The sequence below is a fragment of the Felis catus genome, chromosome A2, assembly GCF_018350175.1.
Source record: "Felis catus isolate Fca126 chromosome A2, F.catus_Fca126_mat1.0, whole genome shotgun sequence".
NCBI lineage: Eukaryota > Metazoa > Chordata > Mammalia > Carnivora > Felidae > Felis > Felis catus.
The window spans coordinates 126,387,202-126,414,055 of NC_058369.1; the positions used below are offsets into that span (position 1 = coordinate 126,387,202).

General features: G+C 36.2%; 1 protein-coding gene across 10 annotated transcripts in view; it reads left to right on the forward strand.

Moving 5' to 3' along the window:
• SEPTIN7 (septin 7) overlaps window positions 1-26,854 on the forward strand; it is a 116,693-nt gene that overhangs the window by 87,761 nt on the left and 2,078 nt on the right. For 9 of the 10 annotated variants that reach the window (XM_045052606.1, XM_045052608.1, XM_045052605.1 and 6 more), the window contains 7 exons: window positions 3,133-3,225; window positions 4,553-4,649; window positions 6,026-6,077; window positions 11,723-11,848; window positions 19,273-19,293; window positions 22,167-22,302; window positions 26,675-26,814. In XM_045052606.1, the coding sequence (XP_044908541.1) occupies window positions 3,133-3,225; window positions 4,553-4,649; window positions 6,026-6,077; window positions 11,723-11,848; window positions 19,273-19,293; window positions 22,167-22,302; window positions 26,675-26,814 (665 nt within the window). The remainder of the gene's footprint in view (window positions 1-3,132; window positions 3,226-4,552; window positions 4,650-6,025; window positions 6,078-11,722; window positions 11,849-19,272; window positions 19,294-22,166; window positions 22,303-26,674; window positions 26,815-26,854) is intronic. The other variant, XM_003982945.6, reaches the window with a different exon arrangement.

Genomic DNA, 26,854 nt, shown 5'->3' on the forward strand with positions numbered 1-26,854 from the left:
ACCTATAAAGTTGGTGTTTCTGGTGATGTTCTCTATTCCTTTCTAGCCATTGTTGCTTTTGGTCTCCCCCCCCTCCCGGCCCCCCCGCAAAGAGTCCCCTTTAATATTTCCTGCAGGGCTGGTTTAGTGGTCATAAACTGCTTTAGTTTTTGTCTGGGAAACTCTTTATCTCTCCTTCTATTATGAATGACAGCCTTGCTGGATAAAGTATTCTTGGTTGCATATTTTTCCCATTCAGCACGTTGAATATATCATGCCATTCCCTTCTAGCCTGCCAAGTTCCTGTGGACAGATCTGCTGTGAACTTGATCTGTCTTCCCTTGTAGGATAAGCACTTTTTTTTTCCCCCTTGCTGCCTTCAGGATTCTTTGTGTATTTTGTTAATTAGACTATGACACATCTTGATGACTATGACACATCTTTTGTTGAATTTAATGGGAGTTCTCTGTGTTTCTTGGGTTTTGATGTCTTTGTCCTTTCCCAGATTAGGGAAGTTTTCAGCTATAATTTGCTCAAATAAACCTTATGCCCCCTTTTCTTTTTCTTCTTCTGGGACTTCTGTGATGTTAATAATATTGCACTGTAAGGAGTCACTGAGTTCCCTAAGTCTGCCTTCGTGATTTAATACCTTTCCCTTTTCAGCTTCATTATTTTCTATAATTTTATCTTACATATCACGGATTTGTTCTCCCTTTTCGTCCATCCTCGTCAATTGCATCCATTTAGTTTTGCATCTCAGTTATAGCATTTTTTATTTTAGCCTGACTAGTTTTTAGTTCTTTTATCTGTGTAGTAAGGGATTCTCTAGTATCTTCTATGCTTTTCTCGAGTCCAGCTAGTATACTTATGATTATTGTTTTAAATTCTGGTTCAGTCATCTGACTTGTATCTTTATTGATTAAGTCTCTGGCTGGGACTTTTTCCTCTTTCTTTTGGGGTGAGTTCCTCCATCTTGTCATTTTGTCTAGGTCACTTTTTTTTGTGTGTGGTTGTTAGGAAAGCCTGTTGTATTCCTGGTCTGAGAGTAATGGCTGTATTATGAAAAGATCCCCCACCAAAAAAGGAAATTACATCCTATTTCCCCTAGAGCTGAAGCTTTGCAGCATTCTATGATCAGTAGATTTGGTGCATGCATGGGTTTTGTGCTGGTCTTTTGGGGGAGCGGCCTGCTGCCTTGACTCTCAGGCGGATTGCCATGGTAGAGTTGCCATCCAGGGCACAGGGGAACTGGGTTTAGTGTAAGCGGCTGTTTTTCTCAATGAAGTTGGTCAGTGTTGATGGGGGGGTGTGGTGGAGAATGGTGTTGCCCCACTCTCCGTCCCTAGAGCTGGGAATCTCGCACCTGCCACTCCTCAGGAAGCCCTCACAGAAGAGCAAACGGTCATCCTTACTGTTTCCCCAGCTTCTGTCAGATCCCTGCCTTCATCCTGTTTTGAGTCTAAGCCATCTGCCTGCCAGGCAGCACGCACTCCTGTGTTTTATCTCAGGTGCAAGGCTTGGTTTCAAAATTCAAATCCTAGAGATTTGCCTGGCATCGACCTGCACAGATCCTCTTGGGGAGGGTCTTGCCATTCTGTGGCTGGTGTCAGATTATCCCAGAAAATGGTTGTGGGACCACGCACTCTCTTGGAGTTTATGGAGAACTTTTTTAGAGTGAGTTATTGGAGTGGCACCTGAGTGGCTCAGTCAGTTAAGTGTCTGGACTTCAGCTCAGGTCATGATCTCACGGTTTGTGGGTTCAGGCCCCAAGTTGGGCTCTGTGCTGACAGCTCAAAGCCTGGATCCTGCTTCAGATTCTGTGTCTCTTTCTCTCTCTGCTCATCCCCCTTTCATGCTCTGTTTCTCTCTCTCAAAAATTAATAAACATTAAAAAATGTAAAAAAAAGAATGAGTTATTGGACTGTATCTTTACCAATTATTTTTGTAAATTAAGGTGGAGATTTGGGATCTTTAATATGTAACCACTGCTTTTTTTTTGAGAGAGAAAGAACAAGCAAGCAGGGGAGGGACAGGGGGAGAGAGAAAGAGACTATGAGTGAGACTCTTAAGTAGACTCTGCACCTAACACAGAGCCCAATGTGGAGCTTGATCTTACAACTGTGAGATAATGACCTGAGCTGAAATCAAGAGTCGGTCACTTAACTTACTGAGCCACGCAGGCACCCCAAGAACCACTGCTCTTAGAGCTGGCCCCTAGTATTTCGTTTTTTCTCCTAGCCATGTATTTGACACTTCATTTATTCTCATGTTTTTCTCTGTGGCATTTTGCCTCTACCTACTTTAGTAACCATGTAACACATTTTGTTTAGAGTGCCTTTATGCTGCTGGGGATCCCTACAAATGATAGTAGTGCTGAAATACCAGTAAAGGCAAGGACCTAGTTCTAGGTATATTGACCATCAGTTTATTGAGTTTGAATAGGGTAGGTAGTTGAACATTATTTGGTTATCTGTGATTTGTTTAAAATTTGGAGTGATGTGGGAAAAGATAATTTAGTTTGAAGTAGGTCATTTCTGATGTTAATAAGTTGTCTTTGCATTCTCTTTATTAACTTGCTGGCTTCTTAGCTTGTGGGGCATGTTTTCTCCTTGTGTACTTGCTTCATTTTATATCTGTTGCTCCTTGATTTTGTGTACACAAATGTACACACAGGGATATTTTCTGATCAGTGTGCAAATTTTTTCTCCTGGAGCCAGTGCTGTACTTAGTTTCACTTACTAATTTTACTAAAATTTTAGGTGAGTTTAAGTTATGTTGATTCATCTGAATAAAATAGTTGGTGAGAGTTCTATTTAGAGAAAGAATCTCAGTCATTGTGAGTAAATGATGTAAAACCATTGTATGGAAATCAACTAGAGAAAGCCCTTTCTGGAATCTTAAATCATTTTTAGATCTCTTTTGGTATTATAACCATTAACTTATTAAGTAATTGGATTTTGGAGAATGGTGTTTATATATGAACTTAATAGTTTTTTAAAAAAGATCAGTATAGTACTTTGATTTTAGATTATAGTTTTGCATCACTGAAAAATAGTAAAGGAATTAGAGCTGAGGAATCAGGAATTTTAAAAGAATATAATACAAATAAAGCTAATGTACTAATTATGTGTGGTGTTCTTTTGCTCATTTTAGATAATGAAAGAAATCCAAGAACATAAAATTAAAATATATGAATTTCCAGAAACAGATGATGAAGAAGAAAATAAGCTTGTTAAAAAGATAAAGGTAGGTTTATTCACATACATATACTAAAATGTTTCAGGCCTTAAAGCCACTGAAATATTCACTGAAAAGATAAAAAAAATCAGTGTTCTTAAGTAGCTGGCTTACAAAATGAATAGGGAGATTATTCAGTCTTGAATTCAACTTTGCAATTAACTAACTTTGTTGAATAGAGAGATGAATAGCATAATCTCTGTCTTATAATCTGTCTTCAGTTTTCAGTTAACTGGTTTTATATTGTGTAATTTTCCTCCTTAAAAAATATGTAATGAGAATGGAGAGGACTTGTTCCTAAGCACTGTTTTTGTATAGTCTTTGTTTAAGAGCCAGACAAAAATATGGGTTTTTTTTGTCTTTTATAAAAAACAACCAAAACCTATACCAACATAATTTTCTGTATTTTTATTTATTTATTTATTTTTAAATGTCTATTTATTTATTTTTGAGAGGGAAAGAGCTTGAGCAGAGGAGGGGCAGAGAGAAGAGGGAAACACAGAATCTGAAGCAGGCTCCAGGCTCTGAGCTATCAGCACCAAGTCCGATGTGGGGCTTGAACTCACAAATCGTGAGATCATGACCTGAACTGAACTCAGATGCTTACCTGACTGGGCCACTCAGGTGCCCCTGTATTTTTAATTTATAGTCATTTCCTAAGTACTAGTCTGGACCTAAAAGTGATGTATTAATTAATGGCATTATATAAGCAAATAATTACCTTGGAATAATGAAATACATGTACCTGACCAATGAAGAGTTTCTGAGGTTTTATAAAGTAGTCATATATTTTATATATTATTAAATATTTTTGGAAGCTACAAGAATTTTGAAAGATTGTACTCTGAGTTAAGTGTGGATAAATACAAATCCAGAACCCCAGATCTGGACTTTCAAAGGTAGAGTTTAGCACGTATAATATTCCGTGCTTCCAGGGCTGTTAGAGTTGGTTTGTGATAGATGAGCATGCTAGTTACAAGCCTCATGTTTTCCCTCTAACTGCTAATACATTTTTTATTTCCTTTGAATTTTTTTCAATATGGGACAGCTTCTTTGGGGGATGACTTTTTAACATAATTTGATGAGTGGAGTATATATGCCTTAGGATTTTTAAATTTTCAGAGAAAATATAATTTTATTCATTGTTTATATTGGTGAGAATCCATGTAATGACAGTTTACTGAATAGTAATCGAATGCCTTATAAAAGTGAATACAGAAACTGTCAAGGTAATTTTTTTTTTTTTTGGTAATGTGTTGAGTAATATAAACTTCTTTATTCTTAAATTTGTGAGGACTACAGAGATACATTTGAACAAGAATACTTTGTTTTATAGGACCGTTTACCTCTTGCTGTGGTAGGTAGTAATACTATCATTGAAGTTAATGGCAAAAGGGTCAGAGGAAGGCAGTATCCTTGGGGTGTTGCTGAAGGTAAGGTTTTCTTCAATGAATGACTTTCTATAAGATTTAACCGTGTGATCAAATATTTGTATTTCACATTGATATATTCTAGATTTTCAAAGATAGTTCTGAATTCAGTTTCATTTAGCCTCATTTGCTCATAAGTACATTCTAGTTTCTCAGACTTTGTACACTGTCAGGTCAGGCAAGCATGCGCTGAATCCTAATTGTGATACTCTCCAAGTCACTCATCAGTGCCCCACTCTCCCACCTCCATCCCATCATTAACTCTACTCCTGTTTTCTTGTTTGAAAACATACTTAAAGTGTAAGAATTCTTTACTGTTTGAAAACAGTTTCAGAGAAAAGGACTTACTTTTATCTGAGTCTCAGATGGGTCTGGGACCTTCAGGAATGATTGAGAACAACTTTTCACTTTAAACTGAATGAAAACATTCATAATATTCTTTCTCGGGATAAATATCAACTTTTTTTGGCATCACATTTTTAGGATAAAAAAAATTATTTGTTAAGAGATACTCTACTAATTTTGCAGAGAGTTTTAAATACCAATAAAATCTTAGTTTATAGCATCAAATTTCAGAAGTCTTGGCAGTAGACATGTTTCCCCAGATTTGTGTTTGTTATATTGGTTTAACCTAATATCTAGTCTTCTGTGTTATAGTAACTTGGAACTAAGATTGAGTCATGATTATTTTTATACTTGTTAGTATTAGTTTGAAAAATTCTGTAATTTTTTGGTGCTTGTTCTAAGTTATTGTCCTTATCAGCAGCTTTCCCTATCAGTGAGGCTATACTTGTTCCCACCTCTGTGTCATCCTCAGGTAACTTTCAGTTGCTGAGCTGAGGCTTTAGAACTTATACAGTCCTTAGAAATGTGTGCTAAAGAATTTATTTCTCTAGTTTTAGTCCCCCCTTTACCACCAGAATGTTATTATTAGTGATACAGTTCTTTAAAATAAAGAACCTTAAAGTTATTGACTCACATTTTTATTTTGGCTACTAAAGTCATTCCCCCTCACCCTAATACTAAACTTTTAAAACACATTTTATTATAGAACAAATATATTCTGTTTACAAATGAATACATGATGTCCCCTTTCAAAATTTCAGAATTTTTTTTTCTATAGAGCTCATTTACTAGGTTTGTATATTTTATCATTTAAGATTAAACTACACTAAATACTATTAGAGTACACTTGTCTGGCATGCCCTTAAATTAAGTACTATGTTATAGTGTTAAAACTTGAATGAAAAATTGATCTAAAGAAAAGTAATGAAAAATTAATGAAATGTTGCATATTCTCTCATTGTTACCTCCAGCATTTTGTGAAATTTCCTTTGAAAATACTGGGCTTAGTGTGTTGTTTCTTTTTTTTTATATAGTTGAAAATGGTGAACATTGTGATTTTACAATTCTAAGAAATATGTTGATAAGGTAAGTTTGAGCAATGATTAAATTATGTAAGTTTTTTTCTTTCTCAAAATATAGTTAGATTTATTTTTGTCTTCTATAGGTATAGCTGATTTGTTTATTATTTTTTTTAAATGTTTTTTTATTTATTTTGGAGAGAGATGGCATGCAACTGGGGGAAGGGTAGAGAGAGAAGGAGATACAGAATCTGAAGCAGGCTTCAGGGTCTGAGCTGTCAGCACAGAGCCCTACACGGGGTTCAAACTCATGAACTGCGAGATCATGACCTGAGCCAAAGTTGGACGCTTAACCGACTGAGCCACCCAGGCACCCCTATTTTATTTTTGTTTGTTAAAATATAGCTAACTTAAATTGGTATCTTCATTCTAGCACTCAAGTAAGCACTGCTTGGAGACAACTTGGATTATTTTGCCAGGTTTTAAAGCTGTTGGCAAAAATACAAAACAAGCTGTGTCACTAGCAATATGTGGGAAAATGAGTCTCTTTTTTTGTTATACTTCATGTTGAGATGGAAGATGGAAAGGAAAAGGCTTTTGCTCTTTTATGTGAAAAGCTTGGGATACCTGGAAGGGAAGGCTAGGCTTTGAGTTAAAAACTAGATTTTGAATGTTAAACGGGTATCCAGCCTGGTGAGTGGGGTGTTTTTGGTACTAGGACACAGTGAACAGAACTGATCTTCCTCCCAGGCGAGAAAACATTACTCCTAAATTGTACCTTGTGCAGCTGATGAAAGAGAAGGAAAGCCTATGAGAGCAGGACATTGAACTAATCCTGATTAGAAGACTGGGACTTGATGGGGCGCCTGGGTGGCTCAGTTGGTTAAGCGGCCGACTTCGGCTCAGGTCACGATCTCACGGTCCGTGAGTTCGAGCCCCGCGTCGGGCTCTGTGCTGACCGCTCAGAGCGTGGAGCCTGTTTCGGATTCTGTGTCTCCCTCTCTCTCTGACCCTCCCCCGTTCATGCTCTGTCTCTCTCTGTCTCAAAAGTAAATAAACGTTAAAAAAAAAAATTAAAAAAAAAAAAGAAGACTGGGACTTGAAACCATGAAAAAGTTGAATAGAAGCAGAGACATTAGTGGGCAAGAAACAGGGCATCAAAAGAAACCTCAGTGTTTTCATGTTGAGATAAATTCTTTCCTCTTGCCACCTCACACCCTTTCCCCACTTCTCTGCACCCCATCGTGCTTACTTCTCCAGGCCCTCACCACATACTCTTTTCAGCCTCTAGTTTTGGATGGCCATCTAAAGTTGAGGTTTATTTATTTTCATACTATCATGCAGTTTCCTAATGCACAGGAGTATCCTTATCTATTTAGAAGTATTAACTTGCATATTGTTGGTCATTGGAAGTCATGGAACAGTAAAGTTATTCTTACAAGTCAGGAGGGAAGTTTAAGTGAGTCAAACTGCTACCTCCAGAAGTATACTAAATATCACAGTGAATTTTGAGATCAAAGAGATTGCTATGTAGTTAGTCTTTCTTAAAGGAGCTTATGACCAGGTGCTTTAGGTAGGAAGTGGAGGATAGGGGTGATTCAGTTGTTGGGGTTGCCAGGCCTCACACAGTGGGAGAAGAACAGAGGCATGTGAGAGGGGGCCCATCTGTCTCACTTTTGAGAATATACCGTTTCAGTTTCTATCATGAACTATTCCCTTTCTCTTCCTTTCTTAAGGTGTGACTTCAAAAGAATTAATAATATAATTGCTTATGACAGTATATATGTAGGGAATTTTTTTTAAGTTTAATTTATTTATTTTGAGAGAGAGCACATGCAAGCATGCATGAACAGGGGAGGGGCAGAGAGAGAGGGAGAGAGGATTCTAAGCAGGCTCCATGCTGTCAGTGTGGATCCCGCTGTGGGGCTTGATCTCACGAACTGTGTGACATGACCTGGGCCAAAATCATCAAGAGTCAGTCTCTTAACCAACTGAGCCTCCAAACACCCCAGGAATGTTTTATAAATATTAATTGCCAGTCCATTCTCTCTGATCTTATTCTTTCCCCCAATTTTAAATCTCTGCAGCTTGCCCCGTGCTTGACACAGTGGTATTCTATAACTTTGTCTTGTGTATTTTTATTTTTATTTATCTTATTATTTTTAAAAATTCTTTTGATATTTATTTATTTTTGAGAGAGAGAGAGACAGAGTGAGAGCAGGGGAGGGGCAGAAAGAGAGGGAGACACAGAATCTGAAGTAGGCTCTGGGCTCCGAGCTGTCAGCACAGAGCCCAGTGCAGGGCTCGATCTCACGAGCCGTAAGATCATGACCAGAGCCGAAGTTGGATGCTTAACCGACTGAGCCACTCAGGCGCCCCGGTCTTGTGTATTTTTTTTTTAAATGTTTATTTATTTTTGAGAGACAGAGCATGAACAGGGGAGAGGCAGAGAGAGAGAGGGAAAACGGAATCTGAAGCAGGCTCCAGGCTCTGAGCTGTCAGCACAGAGCCCGATGTGGGGTTCGAACCCACAAACTGTGAGGTCATGACCTGAGCCGAAGTCGGATGCTTAACCAACTGAGCCATCCAGGAGCCCGTCTTGTATATTTTTAAATATGCGATCAATAATTGACTGCAAAACTAAAATACTGTAGAGGGGAAGGCTAATTACTGAGCTGGAAGCCAGACTTTGAACATTTGAAGGTACATAGCCTGGCAGCTGGTGAGTGGGACTCACTAGGATAAAAGTATTGCAGAACAAATGGACCATTCCTGCAGGAAGATTGAGCATAGGAAAGCTGCAAGACAGTCATACAAGTATGAAAATATAAAAAATTCTGAAGTTACATAATATAAAGCAGGTATGTGTTGTAAAATGATTACTTAGATGGATTAAAAGAATTTAGAGTAAGTGTATATTTCATGGAGTGGGTCAGATACAAAAGGATTCATAGAAATAGATGTCTTAACATCGATTAGAATAAATACAGTCATTCACTGATGCTTATTTGTAAGATTGGGAGTGGTCCTGTTCAATATTTTTATCATTGAGTGTGGCGAAGACGTTGATTTCAGCTCCTTAAGGTAGATGGTTAGGTGATTTTACTTTAATGAGAAGCTCATTTATTTGTTCAATATGCTGCAGCACATTTGTTTTTCTTCCTAAAGCATAAATGTTTACTTATGCTAGATGGCTTTACTTTACTTTTTATCACAATTTTTCATTTGCAGTTTTTACATTTAAATGTGTAAAACATCCTTGAAAAGGAGAGTATTATAGTTTGAAAATGAGACGCTTAAGAATATTTTGATTTATTACTTTTTCTTGTAGGTTTGTAGTAGAGGTGAGAAAGATTTTTATTTAATGTAGCTCATGTCTTGTAAGGCACCTAGTAGATATTTAATGGGTACTTAAAGCAAGGAAATCTCATCACCACCAGTATTCCAGAGGTCTATAAATTCCAAGTAATTGCAATCTTGCAGGTTAAAGTTAGGAATAGTGGTTGCTTCTAAGAAAGACCCAAGTTCAAAGAAGTGTCATTTTGCTAATTAAGAGAACTGGCTGTTGTTGTAGGCAGACCAAAGAAGGCAATGGAAAGGAGACAAACTTGATAATGGATATTTTCAGAGTGTGGTGATGGACAGTGCAGAAATTAAATAGAGAAAGAAAACAAAACGAGAGAAAAGAGGGCCATGATACCAGCAGTGAGAAATGGAAAAGATGATTAAGTTCCTGAAACTGGAGAAAACTTATTGCTAATTATTGATTTGAAGAGTGGAGGAATGAGTTGAATCTTAAAAAGTAAAGTGGGAGCACCTAGGTGACTTAGTCAGTTGAGTGTCCAACTCTCGATTTCAGCTCAAGTCATGATCCCAGGGACATGAGATGGCGCATGGGGTCTGCTTAAGATTCTCATTCTCTCTCTCTCTCTCTCTCTCTCTCTCTCTCTCTCTCTCTCTCTCTCTCAAAAAAGATAAAAATAAAGTGAAGCATATTTAAATAGGTGGAAACAGAGACCATTATATCCTGAAAAAAAATCTGAACTAGGTATGATAAAGAAGGTTATTTTAGGGAAAGGGAAAAATCTTTCATTATCTAAAATGTTAGATGACATTAACAGAAATAGCTTGCTTAAACAGTTAATAAATTCACCTTATTTTTATTTTACACATCTTGTATTTCAACTACTAAGTGCTCCACCTCAGGTCCTGTGGTGATTTTTCAGTGATTCCATAATGAGGTAATCTATATTTAAAATACAACAAGTATTTTTATATTGGTACAGTTATTTGTTTTTATTATTCTCTACTTAGAGAAACTGGTAACAGTAATTTGTTCCAGAAAATCAACAGTATTTATCTCACCTCAGCTTTAATATTTAGTTACCAATTTTTAAAACCGCCTGTTATATGCTATTTGTCTCAAGAGTACAAGAAGTGATGGCAAAAATATTTCTTACAAAGGGCAGCTTATAGTAAAGTTGAAAAGGTTGTGTGGTGTTATCCATAACATATACTGGTACCAAAAAATGACTGACCACCAAGGAGAATATTGTTAGGGGTTAGAGTCACTCAACTTCAAGGCTGGGAAGAGCTTTCAAAGCAGTAGGATTCTTAAGTTTGAAGAGTCCGTGACAAATTAGCATGAGCTATTCCATCTCAACCGCTGGATATTCTAGGAATAAACAGCTACCTGACTTGACTGACATGGAAAGGGGTAGTGGCCATGAAGAGGATAAATTCAACAAGGAAAAGAGCATAAAGAAAATGAGAATTGAGGAAAACCGAGAAGTACCCCTTAGGATGAATTAAACTATCAGAGATTGCATGCAAATGTCCATTAGTAGAAGATGAGTCAGGGTAATTGAAAATCACCTTCCGTTCATAAAGGGAAAGTACATGTTTTCTGGATAGCAGGAGAAATGAAAATACGGTGCACCTTTATGTTTGTTTCCTGGAAAGGAGATTTGGCAAAGTGGTGGGCATGAAAGATGGAGTATGGCAGAGATAGGAATGGATGATGAGAAAAGGGAGACTCTGATGAATCAGAGTATTGCTACACCAGGTCAGGTAAAGGGAACCATAGAGCAGCTCAGAGTGTCTCTAGTGTCTGAAATCATTAAGGAATGATGAAATTGTCTCCTGTATTGTATAATTCATCTCATGTGTATTGATTTTATGTATAATAGAAATGCTATGAGCAAAATTCATTTAACCAAAATATCACATTCACTGAACAGTTTGAAGAAATAGGAATATGCTCTAAATTATTTTCCTTGGTTTGAATCCAACTTGATATGTGACCTAAAGTATCCATATATATTACCTCATTGAAAGCTCAAATCTTAATAATATTGCTAAAAGAAAACCAATTTCTCTTATGTTTTATGAGCTTTGGCAGGAGCTAATCTTCCTCTAATAAAATAAGACATATACTATAAGGGTAAATATTCTTCTGTAGAAATGTCATACTTTGAGGAGATTTAGAACTCTTAAACTTTCATTTGGAACCTAAATTTCCATTGGTTTCAGGTTTGGCATATTGTATCTTGCTCTGCCTTGAGTGTAAATGAAGATGGGTGAATGTTCTTCCTTAAGAATAGTCTTTTTGCTTATTTTAGGTCTAGAAATTTTTGTTTTGGAAAATTTTGAATGTATATCAAGGCTTTCTTCATAGAAGCAAACTGTTGATATGTTGTTTATTTATGACAGAACACACATGCAGGACTTGAAAGATGTCACTAATAACGTACACTATGAGAACTACCGAAGCAGAAAACTGGCAGCTGTGACTTATAATGGAGTTGATAATAACAAGAATAAAGGGCAGCTTACCAAGTAAGTGTACCTTGTTTCCTCCAGAAAAGGTATCATTTATGTAAGTAAATAATCATATTGTTTTCATTTTCGTCAAGTTCTTGGCTACTCATTAGAAAATCGGGATTAATGGTCTTTACACACAATAGCAGAAATTTATTGCTGTTAAACTTTGTTTAGGCAGTTTTGTATTTTGCTACTTAATTTTCACAGGAAGTATTTTATTACCTTACTCCTTAAGTGAAAGAGCCATGCATTCTCTTTTGGTCATTTGCCATTGTACTTATAATCCATATACCACATGTTTAATGGAACCTCAATTAGAAATCAAATGGCTCCTTCTGCAAATACATTTAAGAGTTTGTCTTAATTCCAGTCTGCTAACATGCAGTGTTATATTCATGTCAGGTGTACAATATAGTGATTCACAATTCCCTACATCACCCAGTGCTCATCACGACAAGTATTCTCCTTGATCCCCATCACCTATTTAACCCATCCCACCACTCACCCCTTCCCCCCCGCCTCTGGTAACCCTCAGTTTGTTCTCTGCAGTTAAGAGTTTGTTTCTTGGTTTGTCTCTCCCTCTCTCAATCTCTCTCCCTTTTTCTCTTTGCTCATTTGTTTGGTTTTCTTTTTTTTTTTTTTTTTTAACGTTTATCTGTTTTCGAGGGGGCAGGGGAAGGGCAGAGAGAGAGAGAGGGAGACATAGAATCCAAAGCAAGCTCCAGGTTCCATGCTGTCAGCACAGAACCTGATGTGGGGCTCAAACTCATGAATTGTGAGGTCGTGACCTGAGCTGAAGTTGGACGGTTAACTGACTCAGCCACCAGGTGCCCCTTTTTTGTTTTGTTTCTTAAATTCCACATGTGAGTGAAATCCTATGGTATTTGTCTTTCTCTGACTTATTTCACTTAGCATTATACTCTCTAGCACCATCCATGTTGTTGCAAAGGACAGAAGTTCATTCTTTATTTTTTTTAATGGCTGAATAATATTCCTGTGTGTGTGTGTGTGTGTGTGTCTGTGTGTGTGTACACACCATATCTTCTTTATCCATTCATCTATGGATGCACACCTGAGCTGCTTCCATATCTTGGCTATTGTAAATAATGCTGCTATAAACGTAGGGGCATGTGTATCTGCAAATACGCTTTTTTTAAGGGCAGGGAACAGTTACTACCAAGATCTCTTAACTGATTTTACTTTTAAAATAAACATTCTATAGTCTCTTTATGGAGACTAAATGTAGAGCTTCTAACCTTTGTCTTTTTAAATAAATCATTTTGGTAGCAGAGTTTTCACTAACATTGTGTAGAAACAAGGGACAGGACCAAACAAAAGGGATATTTAGATGAATGTAGTCTTGGTTACCTTCTCCATTCCTATTCGGTATTTCCAGGGAGTAAATCAGCTTGAGTCTGGATTTCTTGTCTTGCTTATTAGAGTAGTGTGAGTGACTGCCGGGTGTGTGGTGTCACCCTGCTGAGCTAGTCCGTATCTCAAGCTGTGGTGGTTTATGATGGGGTGGGAGAAAGAGGTGTGTGAGGAGGCCTGGGAGTTAGCTGGTGGAGTTCTTGCTAACAGTATCTGTGCCCCATTTTTCCTTTATTTGGGACTGATGAACATCGTAAGGATTATGAAAACCACTTTAACATTGTGTATACATTTGTAGCAGGTGTTGTCTACCATTAGATGATCCTGAAGGATCATCTGTATCAGTAATGAAAAAGGCAAGTTAGCAAAGTGGTAGTATAGTACTATGTTTTATAGTGGTCAGCATTCCTTAAAATGGAAAAGAAAATGCTCCTTTTTTCTTTTTTAGTTATGTCTCCACAATGGCCCTAAATTCCAGAAGAAAGCAAACAAAGCATTATTAGTCACTGGCAGACACAAACAGTTCTCTTTTACAACTGATCTTAGATCTTACTTCATGTTTATTTCCTTCTATATTTTGCTAATGATGTTGGGGTCATAGACCCTTGGAAGTAGAATTTCTTTTTAGGCTATTAACATGCTTATATTTGAGGAACTTTACTGATCAATTCCTGTGTTTTCTGGTTTTAAGGATCTCCTTGTTAAAAAGGTAAATTTCTAGGTTTAAAAATTGGCAAGAGATTCTGATTTAGTAGATGTGGGATGGACTTGAGAGTTTATATATATAAATAATATATATATATATATATATTTTTTTTTTTAACATTTATTTATTTTTTTTGAGACAGAGAGAGACAGAGCATGAACGGGGGAGGGTCAGAGAGAGGGAGACACAGAATCTGAAACCAGGCTCCAGGCTCTCAGCGGTCAGCACAGAGCCCGATGCGGGGCTTGAACTCACGGACCGCGAGATCATGACCTGAGCCGAAGTCGGCCGCTTAACCGACTGAGCCACCCAGGCGCCCCAAGAGAGTTTATATTTTTAATAAGCGACCTAGATGGTTCTGATACAGGTGATTAGTCATGTATGCTTTGCAAAACAGTTTACTACTGCTGTTTTAAAAATTGATTTGGTTAATATTTCAACAATTTATTTACATTTAAAATACAAAATTCTATTTGAGATAAGGTTTAGTGAGTAAGAAAAAGACTTTTAATCTGCTTGTTTTTAGCAACATTTGTATCCGACAACTTTATTTAGCACAAAAACATAAGGCTCCATCATAGTAAATATTGTTCATAAAATTCTAATCCGTTTTAAATGCATCTTACTAACTTAGGGACTTTTTAATTGTTTAAAAGAAAACAATGTGTAATTAAAGCCACCGATAATTTTATATGTGAAAGGGGAATGTGCTATCAGTACATGTTATTCATTAAATGTATGCAGTTAATGTGTGACTTTTTTTCTTTTAAACATTTGTTCATGTCCTAGAAATAAGGAATTGTTTTCACATTTCTAATAGAAGGCTTTTAAAATAGTGGTATTGTGATATTTCTGCTTTTGGATTCAGGTAAGGCAATTCAGAGAAAAATAGTGAACCTTACAGTGTTGTTAAAAATTCTTTTGCAGAAGTAGAATTCTAGTGTGGATTACTTGAGTTAAACTATATAACTGAGGCAAAAACATAAAAAGTAGAATTCTGTTGGAAATGTGTTTCTTAATGAGATGAATCATGTCCAAACTTTGTCTCTGAAAGTAATAAAAATATCTGTACTGCTAAAAAGCAAATTGCCTGAGGAGTTAGTACACTATTTTATGTTAATAGTAAGTAGAAAAATATCTTTAAAGATTGAACCAGTTGGGGAATGGCATGATTAGAATAGATACTGATATGATTTATTACATTGGGTTTTTACTACTTTATTGAGTAATATACTGAATCTGAAAGAAGTCACTTGGACGTTTTATCTATTGGTTGTATCTTCTATTATCTTGAAAATGTTAACAATTTCAGAAATCATTGCAGCTGAATGTTTTTGTTGTTTAAATCAGTATCAGCAACTTGTGCTTTAGCTAATATTAACGTGCTAAAAACTAAGGACTGATTCATGAGGAACTGAAAAGAATGGCTAATATTTAAATATGTGATGTAGGGGTGCCTGAGTGGCTCAGTCAGTTAAGCATCCAACTTGGACTTAGCTCATGATCTCACAGTTTGTGGGTTCGAGCCCCACATCGGGCTCCATGCTGACAGCTCAGAGCCTGGAGCCTGCTTTGGATTCTGTATCTCCCTCTCTCTCTCTGCCCCTTCCCTGCTTGCCTGCTCGCTCTCGCTCTCTCTCTCTCTCTCTCTCTCTCTCTCTGAAAAATAAAATAAAACATTAAAAATTCTAAACGTGATATAAGCAAATGTGAGTTTAGGCTTCTTAGTGATGTTCTAGTTGTATTGCTTTCAAGGGACTCTTCCCTCCATAGCAGTGCATCCTTTGATAATACTGGCAGGGAGAGGTTGAGGTTGTGGGGAGTTTGGAGTGGAAGAGTCAGCGTAATTAAACAAAAATTGCCACTTTTCTAACCACCTCCCTCCATTATGTATCTGAACTCAGCATCCCAGCATGGACCCAAATACTGCATTACTAACAGCTAACATCACAGTTAGCTTGTTCGAAGCATGCTTAATACTGGGAGATACACTGTATGGAATTTTGTTATAATACTTTGATTAATCACTGAAGAAGACTTCTCTTGTCACTTGGAGGGTTTTACACCTCCAGATATACCTAGGACAGTGTACTTCAGCTTAAGGGCTGGTTAAGAGGGAATAGGTCTTCTGTAAAGTGAGCTATCGGTAACTTGAAAATTTGTAATTTGGAAATTTTCAGGCAGATCACTTTAGGCAAGACTTTATGGAAGTTGAGGATCTGGAAATTGATTCTCTTAAAACTGCAGAGGCTCAAGTAACCTTTGGAAGACTTCATATAAACGGAGAACCTAGTTTAAAGACCATTGAACTGGACAATCTCTTTGGTTCTTAAAAACAGAGAGCTGTCATTTTATCACTTTGCATAGTCTATAAATAGCATCTGCAGGCAATTTGAGAAAGAAATAAAATTGATAATAAGGTCATTTATTTATCTGCTGATTGCTATTGGACCTGTGTATTTTCCACTGCCCTCATAAAATATTTATACATGTACAAATCTATTAAAAATTTAGTTATAGGGGTGCCTGGGTGGCTCAGTCGGTTAAGCGTCTGGCTCAGGTCATGATCTCATGGTTTGTGAGTTTGAGCACTGCATTGGGCTCTGTGCTGTCAGCGCAGAGCCGGCTTCTGATCCTCTTTTCCCCCCCCTCTCTGCTCTTCCCCCATTTATGTGTGCATGTGCGCTCTCTCAAAAACAGATTTTTTTAATAATTATATTGACCTTTATATGGCAATGTATACTCTACAAAGTGCTAATCACACTTTAGTTTTAGAATAGAAGCTATCTTTTTAAGCATTTCGTAGTAAAATAATCTCATATTTAATTTTCTGAGGCAGTTTTGGATGGACTGTAGAGTGTACTAAACAGTGGTCAAATATTTGGTTTGTATAGCTGAAAATATGCCTTTTTGTTAGGTTAGTGGTCCTAGAATGATTATATTTTGGAAGGATGTAAAATAAGATTTAGATATCACATTGTACATCTTAAATTTATACAGTATTATATGTCAGTTATGTCTCAGTAAAACTGGGAAGAAACCAAGATTTAGATTATGTGGTTAAAATCTGAAAAGTAGCTGAGTTTATCTCATCAAATGCTATTTTGTCTCAAGGTCAAAGTCTGGAAAAGTGGGAACTGTTCCTAGCAACTATTCAGGTATTGCCTGTATCTGGCAAAGAAAATACCGAGTCATTTATTTTAAGTACTTCTTAAATCCTCAGGGCGAGTGTATCTTGTTCACCCCTGACTGGAGAGTGGAGGGTGGTAGGCAATTTGAAGGAACAGAGAGGGAGGTCAAGTTCCAGAGCAAAGAAGATTGAACAAGGGGTTGTAAAAGAAAAGAGAGAAGAATTAGCCATATCCAGATGGCAGATCTCTTAAAGAAAGAAAGGTGATCCCCAGTAAGAGGAAGGTTTTATTTGTTTTGTTTTGTTTTTTGTTTTGTTTTTGCTAAACGTGCTTCTTAAAGTTATTCCTTCCTTGATCTTCTTTTGTATGTTTTACTTAAAACCACAGTTGATTGGTAACTCTCATGAACTGTTGTCTATCATTGATTGATACCTTGCTTCAAGTTGGGCATACCCTGTTCCTCTTTCCCATACAGTATTTTTCTGTTTTCTGTAGCCTTCTCCATCTGTAAGCTTGGGAAAACTTTATGGATGACCAAATTCTTAGAAAGGACTAAAAATACATATTTTCAAAGGCTGATTATTAGAGCGCCCTTAGTACATGACAGAGTTTTCATTGAAAGAGAAATAAAGACAGTTTTCTGAAGTTTCCCAAAGTTTTTTCAAAGACTTAAATTTATTCAGTTGTATCCTTTACCCTTTGTTCAGACGTCCTTTCCTGAAAATGTAATAGTAGTAGAATATTGTTTTGTTTACGTTTGGTTATAATGCTCTCACTTGGCAAAATAAAATGTTGGTAACTATTGTTTCCCAAAAATTTTGGAAATTTTTATTGCTCTTTGAAATCCATGTAACTGAAATTCCTTTGAAAATTTTTGTATGAAAATTGCTACATGTCTGTTTCCACAGTGGCCTACTAACCATTGATGCAAAAGTATGTGCAATGTATTTGTTTAATGTGTTCTTCAGGAAAGACCACACATAATTTAAATGAAATGTGTTTGTTTTCTCTTACACTCAAAATGTGGGTCATGTAACACCACCACAGTAAAACCTTACTAGGTCAGCCTTGTGTGGTCCTTGCTGTCATTTTTCGTTGGTCACATGAAGGGGTGAATCATCTGGTGGCTTTCAGGAACCATAAACCTTTAAAGAGATCCCTAGGAGGAGCTGTGTTATATCTTTGGGGATTTAGCTTGATACTCAGGTTATGTTATAGACTTTTTTTTTTCCTTTTTAAAAAACTTTTACCTGGCCCTTTCATTTCTTTGGCTGAGTCCCTTTAAATATCTCTGACAAGTTTAAGTGAGTAAGCTTTAGCATGTCTATGTGTGTAAAGAACAATTTCCCATTAAAAAGCAGTTAGGCTGGGGCGCCTGGGTGGCTCAGTCAGTTAACCATCCAACTTTGGCTCAGGTTATGATCTCAGGGTTTGTGATTCGAGCTCCACGTGGGGCTCTGTGCTGACAGCTCAGAGCCTGGAGCCTGCTTCAGATTCTGTGTCTCCCTCTCTCTCTGCCCCTCCTCCACTGGCACCCTGTGTCTTTCTCTCTCAAAAATAAATAAACATTAAAAAAAAAATTTTTTTTTAAGCAGTTAGGCTATGATACAATTTAAATGGTTTTTCTGATCTTCTAGTTAAAAAGGTTTTATTTGGAAAAAAATAATGTGATGAAAAAAAGTGATCCTTCTTCCTGTGTTTCCTACATTGTAAGCACAATATTGTATTACAGTTTCCTAAATATCACTTTCATAAAGATGACCAGAAATGTGGTGCTAATTTAAGATTTGAAAGATCATTTTTACTGATGAGAGGCTTAAAAAAATTTATTTTAGATATGTATAACCATTTTTTTATAATACTGGAATATCAGTTCATTTGATCAGAAGTCAAGTATTTTTACAAGGCTGAACAACTTAAAGTATCTCAGATACGAAATATTGTAAATATTTCCTTTTTTGGAAGTACATATATTTAAATAGGTTTAAAAATTTGAGCAGGCTGTCAGAAGATAATTGCACAGCATGTTTATTTTCATAATGATTTGGTATAGTAATTAACAGAATTTTGGGAAAGAAATTAACTAGCTTTAACAAATTTTGCCATAAACTTTTGTTTTAGGGCACATACTTTAAATTACTTAATTGTGACATCTCTGAATTTGCCTTTAATTGTTGCTTTTAGTGTGGTTTACTCTAAGTGTTTTAAGTCTCCGTTTTTTGTTCTTTTAGATATGACACAGTTGAAGGCATGTAAGTTTTTTTCTTTTAAGATGTAAAGGTTTTTAATAAATTTGGAATTTAAAAGCAAATTTCAAAATATAGTCTTTCCCCCTAGAGTTTTCTAAATAAAAATCAAAATAACAGTGGTTACTTTTGGTTAGCTGGTAACCTTTTCATGTGCAAATTATACCATGAGTTCTTTGAATTTACATGAATTGCTTTTTTCCTCCCAAGGATAAAATTAAATGAGCATTTTATTATAAGGAGGAATATATATTTAATTTTAAAATCAGTCTGAGTTTCTAATTTATTTACTATACAGTTTTGAACTATGTTTTCAGATTACGCCAATATTGTTGGATAGTCTCAGTTGCTTAAACATACATATTCAGTTAAAACTGTCAATTAAAAAAATAGTTATTAGATTATTTCTCTTCTAGAGGCTAAAAATGTTCTGGGAGATGGAATAAGTGAGGTTTATAGACTCAAAATCTAACAAAAGCTTTGGACCCCCTCACCGGAAAAATGCTTGCATGGACACACACGTTTAGTGTGTCATTTCAGGGGATTCATTGCCACTCTGCTCAAGAGATTGGAAGCCCCTGTACCAAAACACCTGCCATACATATGAGAACTATATTATCAAGGAGGGCCTTAACTTTTAATGAAATAATGATATTTACATTTAAAAATTTATTTCAGAGGCTCAGGCGGTTAAGCGTCTGATTACGGCTCAGGATGTTCTCTCAAGGCTTATGGGTTTGAGCCCTGCATCGGTCTCTGTGCTGACAGTGCAGAGCCCGCCTTGGATCCTCTGTCCCCACTCTCTCTGCCCTTCCCCTACTCGTGCGCTCACGCTCTCTCTCGCTCTCAAAAATAAACATTAAAAAATTTTTTAACAAATTTGTTTACTTGACCTCACTTTTTGAATGCAGGTTTTTGTTCTAAGTTAATGTTTGGTTTAGTTTCATTTTCCGAACTTCTGATTAATTGTTTAATTGCTAAAATATACTGCAGGTTTGTAAGTTTACTTTTGGTGAAGAACTATCCTTCAGTTAGCATTTTATTCTAGATTACACTAATTGCAAAAACAGATCATCTTGATCACAGCAGTGCTTCATGGCTTTGTCCTCCCTTTTTGCTAAGAAAAATCCATAGCCAGTGTTCTGACCTGTTGCTCTTGTTGAATATATTCCATCAGGCTCTTTTGTCCTTCTCCTTGATGGGGGAAGAGGAGTACTGGAAAAATACTCAGCCTCATTAGGAGAGAAATCTACCATAATCAGAGTGTCTCACATCAGGATTAAAGTGACTAACCCTAGAGGTTATGGGTGAAATCCAAGGCCTGATTTTGTTTTTGTTTATAAGCCATGATTTAATTTTTTAAACTGTTTTACTGACATAAAATTCACCAATTTAAATATACAATTCAGTGGTCAAAGCCTGTTTATGTGGAGGCAAAGTAAACAAGTTTTATCAACAAAGTCAGAAGAAGGCCTGCCTCTTTAGGTTGTTCTAGTGTATTGAATAGTTTTCAGAGATCCTCAAAGCCACAGAGTACATGTTTCTTTCCTCCCTGGGACTATAGTAAGTTACTAATAATTTTACGTTCCCTTGTGTCTGTAAGTATGCTAGCCATTATATAAAGCTCATCTGCAGTATTTTCCAACATGAAAATTTTGAACAAAATTGTGTAGAGAATTGAGCCTGTGGACCTTAATGTTAGTAGACTGAAATACTTCCATTCAACTATGCTTGTGTCTGTTTTCTGGCATTTCAAAAAAAAATTACTAGGATATTTATTTGCTTCTGATTCTTTCTCAGGTGTATGCATCTATGTATGTGTTTTTTACCACCAGTACATCTTTTAAAGTAAGACAGAAACTTTAGACACTAAAATAGGTAGAATGAATTTTCATAATCAGTGAAATTACCATAAATGGCCTAGAAATGAAAAATGTTCTAGGTATTGACTGGTAGTCATTTCCAGCATGTCAATTCAGTTACTAAAATAAGTCTGAATTGGTGTTAATTAACTTACAATTATAATGTCAGTAATTGTCTTAGAAGAAAAGATTATAACACTTAGAAATTTTTAGAACTACAAATAGGCTATGTATATTAACTTCATTAGCTCAGTTCCTTTTTTCGCATTAAAATTTTGTTGAGGGGTGCCTGGATGGCTCAGTCAGTTAAGTGTCTGACTTCGGCTCAGGTCATGATCTCATGGTTCTTGAGTTCAAGCCCCGCGTCAGGCTCTGTGCTGACAGCACAGAGCCTGGAGCCTGCTTCAGATTCTGTGTCTCCCTCTCTCTCTGCCTCTCTCATACTTGTGCTCTGTCTCTCTCTCTCTCTCTCTCTCTCTCTCAAAAATAAATAAAATGTAAAAAAATAAAAAATACAAAAAATAAATAAAATTTTGTTTAAAGTACAAAATTAAATAATTTTCTTCTCATTTTCCATGCTGTGAGTATAATTTAGGAATGTTTCCCTTCCATTTTCCTTCTGCAGTTTATTTTATGTGTCATCTTTAGATTGGTATGCACTAACTAGCTTTAGAGAAACCTCCTGCTAACAGTTTGTTATTCATGTCTCTTTTCATAATAATTGTTCACTAGAGATTCCAGTTTAAATATAAAACTGGAAGGAAATTCTAGATTAGAAATACAACTTTTGAAGCTTCTAAAGAATTTTTAATGCATTTATACACAAAACTTCAAATCTGCGATCTGTGTCATCTAAGATGGTGTTCAGAATAATTGAAAAATCATTTTCAAGCTTATTTTCAAAAAACAGAATTTAGTGATGACAGCGTCTCATTTGTTTTCATCGCCGTGTCAAGAGTTTTGTATCATACTTCTCATTTTCGGACTTCTGATGATTATCCTTAATGTTCACAACAGGAGCCCTCTTGCACAAATGGAAGAAGAAAGAAGGGAGCACGTAGCTAAGATGAAGAAGATGGAGATGGAGATGGAGCAGGTGTTTGAGATGAAGGTCAAAGAAAAAGTTCAAAAACTGAAGGATTCGGAAGCTGAGGTAGAGCCTAATGTTGTCCCCTGTTACGGACACAGTATTTCTTTTTAAAATAACAAAGGTCTTCAATAGTCTAGATAATAAAACCTCTCTACACATATTTTTAAAAATTTAATATAATGCCCTAATGTGGCACCTGAGTGGCTCAGTCAGTTGAGCGTCCAACTTTGGCCTAGGTCATGATCTCAAGGCTCGTGCGTTCGAGCCCCACGTTGGGCTCTGTGCTGACAGCTCGGAGCCTGGAGCCTGTTTTGGATTCTGTCTCTCCCTCTCTCTCTGCCCCTCCCCCACTTGTGCTTACTCGCTCTCGCTCTCTCTCTCTCTCTCTCTCAAAAAGAAAATAAATATTAAATTAAAAATATAAAGAAGCTTGGTGCGCCTGGGTGGCTCAGTCGGTTAAGCATCCGACTTCGGCTCAGGTCATGATCTCAAGGTTCGTGGGTTCGAGCCCCGCATCAGGCTCTGTGCTGACAGCTCGGAGCCTGGAGCCTGCTTCAGATTCTGTGTCTCCCTCTCTCTCTCTCTCTGCCCCTCCCCCACTGTGGTCACTCACTCTCCCTCTCAAAAATAAATAACATTAAAAAAAATTTAGGGTCACTGCCCTAGTGTAATAAAATGGAGAAATAAAAGCAAGTACTTTGTTTATAATAACGTACGTTTTGATATGTTAGTATTTGAACACATATACTTGGTAGGAAGATAGAATAATTATAATGAATTACGAGTTTTAATGAGCAAATTATGAGAAGTGGAATTATAAGCTATTCCTTATATTCAATGTAAGAAAAGTAAAGATCAGAGTTTTGGGTGGATGTAAGAATAAAAACTAGTATTAGAATCATCATCATCATCATCATCATCATCATCATCATCATCAACCACCAGAGTTACTTGCATATGAATGAGAGAGAGAAAGAGAGAGAGAGAACCGTAACTGAACTAAGGGCATGCCAGGATAAAACAAACAGCCAAAGGAGAGAAAATGAAGGAATGTGATATTCCTGTAAACGAAATGGGCTTATTTGTAATATAGTGTCAGAGTAATTGCTAGTGTTACAAAATTGGTAGAGTAGTGACAAAGCATCCCAACAAGCTTATTTACCTTGGAATCCCTCTATAGATGTTGAGGCATGCATTTAGTTTTTATTAATCAAAAAGACCTTGAAGACATTCCCTTACATTTCCTTCAAGAAGTGAAAGATGGAGGGGAAAAGCACTAACATGAGACTCTATCAGGTAAGTAGTTGGTGTGATAGATATTAACATGAAATATTTTTTTAAGTGACCTTTAATGTTAAAATTCAGTGAGATCCCTATGTTTATATGTGGCTCCACTAATAATATTTGTATCTAAATAAATTCAAAGGGGATTCAGATCTATTCTGTTACATCCTTATGGTTGATCTCATTGCCTTTGTAATTACTGCGTAAAATACTGAAACCCTCTTTGACTAAATATCTGACAAAGTATTTTAATGCACTAAATAGAATGCATGGAGTGAGTAAAATACTGAAAAATTTTAAAGAAATGTTTTTATTCCACATTAAATTTCTCTTAAATTACTGGGCTTTACGTGTAATTTCTTACTTAAAAACAAAACAAAACAAGACAGGGGCACCTGGTTAAGTGTCCGACTCTTGATTTTGTCTCAGGTCATGGTCTCAGTGTCATGAGATCAAACTCCGGGTTGGCCTCTGCTCTGAGCATGGGGCCTGCTTGGGATTCTCTCTCTCTCTCTCTCTCTCTCTCTCTCTCTCTCTCTGTCTGTCTGTCTCTCTCTCTCTCTCTCCCCATCTCTCAAAATAAATAAACTTAAAAAAAAAAAAAGCAACTGTGACTGTTGTTACATTTGTTATAGGCTTAATTCAGCAGAGATACAGAATAGTTCCTTCTTGTTTGAGTTCTCAGAAGACTACAGGAATAGCAGCCCTGGCACCTGTTATTAAGATGACGTTTTGGAGATTAAATTAAATCTAAGAGTTTGTACCCTTTCGTTAATTAGTGAATAATCTGGAAAAGTCCGTAACAGAAGGGGAATAAAAACAGGAATAATCAAGAGTCTGCATTACCTCCAAACTTAAGATTTCTTTGAAAATCTAAAAGTAGTTGAATGTACATTTACTATAGACATATTTTAGAGCTTCCTCCTAAGAGTAAATGTTATAATTATGAAACTGTAGCCAAAGAACCTTTAAAGAGTTTTTATGATTTCTGTAAATGCTGAAAACAGTTTTGAAAAACTTAACTGCTCTTTGAAGTCTGAAATCTTTCTTAGCATGAAAGAACCTGTAAAGAAATCTGGCCAAGTTTCCCCTAATACTGTAAGCCATGTTAAGTATATAAATATATGGGTGAAGGAACCTATTTAACCTTAATAGGTTTTTTTTTTTTTTTTCAAGTTCATTAGTGCTAAAAGTGTTTGTTTAGGCATAGCTGCTAATGTCCAGCAGCACAGGGCATCAGGCGCACTACTAAGCACCCTTCTTGTGTTACGTCATTAAATCCACATCATAACCCTATGGAGTAGATACTATTGTCCATCTTCCTTTTATTTTCATGAGAGGAAGGATAAATTAACTTGGCCAGTGCTGCATGTATAGTTGTAAGCCATTATTTGAACTCACTTAATTCTTTAAGTTTGCTCTTATTCACTAGATAAATCCACAGTCATGTATGCATAGTTTCAAATCTTAAATCCTGACAAGCTCTGAAAACTGCAAAACCAGACATAGAACTAATAGTTTTATTCCACTTGATGTGAATATTTATAAAATTTACTGCAAAAAAATAGTAATGTGTTTGATTATAGGTGCTACCCTAGACAACCCAGGATGTGTTTTGCAAATGTAGTATGTATATATTTCTAAGTAGTGTTGCCATTCTAAGGTCTGAAGTATTCAGAAGTTTGGAAGACATATAACTCCAAGGGTTTCTTGAGAGGGATTGTAACCTGTAGTTCTTAACCTGCATGCAACTAACACAGAAGATACTTACATACAACAGAAATTTACGCATCAAAAATCATGAACACCCGTGAACTTAACTACCCAGCTTAAAAACTAAGACTTCATTAGTTCATTTGAGGCCCTTGTGTGCCTATGGTAGCACTTTTTCTCCTTCTCAGAGGTAACTATTGTGAATTGTGTGTTTCTGATTCGCTTGCATTTTTTCTATAACTAAAGGCATTTTCCTGCATTTCTATTTTCTGATATTTTCTTAGTACCTTGTTTGCTATGATCAGGAAGATGATCATAGCATATTTGACTCATGTTGGCTTAAATTTATCTTAGATGGTTTTATTTTTTAGGAATTGCATGAAATATTTGCAGTAGGAGTAAATTTGAAGTCCCTCTCTGTGGGTTTACAAAATAATTGAGAAAATAAATTATATGCAAAATTTCATTATAATCCAAATTCAAGATGTTAACTCACTGATGTAATATGATCATTAGTAGAACATGATTCCTAGACATCTGAAGATTTTGAATATTTTGGGGGTATTAAGTGTATTTAGATTTAATCTGATTTTTTTTTTATTAATGACTATTTTCTTCAGAAATAGACTGACTAGTGCATAACTGACATTATTTAGTGATCCATTAGGTGAGCTCTCTGTTTCTGCAGTTACTTTGCGTGAGTGTTTCTACTTAGCATTCTTATACAGCATTGATTTTCAATGTAGGAAAACCACCTGCATTGGAATCTCTGGGGCTTGTTGAAAATGCAGATTTCTAATCTTAACACTGAAAGATTCTAATTCAGTATGTTTTGGTGAGGTCCAGGGTTCAATATTTTTTAACAGAGCACTCCTGGTGATTTATATGAAAATTAGTATTTGAGAAACCACTGCTTTATAAGAATTGGGGGAGCTTCCTCTGATCTTGGAGCTCTAAATTTAAGTCTTTATGTATACCTGCTTTCATTCCACTTGTCTCAGCTTTCTGAGCTTAGAATTAGGAGGCAGTTCAAATCCTCATTCTTCTATTTTTCTGGCTAATGATTTTGGGCAAGGGACTTAAACTCTGCAGCTGTTTACTCATTTATACAATGGGGACAGTGATGTCTTATTTGCCTTGCTTCTACATACTTATGAATAATGAAAAATGAGGTCATAAGATAGGTTATGTCCATTGTAAAGTGCAACACAACTGTAAACTTTTTGTACTTTTTTTTCCTATTTCCCAAGATTATTCTCTTGGGTCACTGGCCTCCTATAGGAGAAGAAAACCTAGACAGTGCTTTCCAGGTGGTACTCTGAATTTATAGCACAAGAACTCAGTGCTCAGAATTTTAACATTAGAATGCCTGGGTGAAACCTACTTCTGTTCCTGATTTCTTAAATAGTTTTATTTTATATATCGTGCTTTGATTTAGCTCCAAAGGCGCCATGAGCAAATGAAAAAGAACTTGGAAGCACAGCACAAAGAATTAGAGGAAAAACGTCGTCAGTTTGAAGATGAGAAAGCAAACTGGGAAGCCCAACAACGTATTTTAGAACAACAGAACTCTTCCAGGTAATTAATATCAGATTCCCAAGAAATGTGTATATTAATG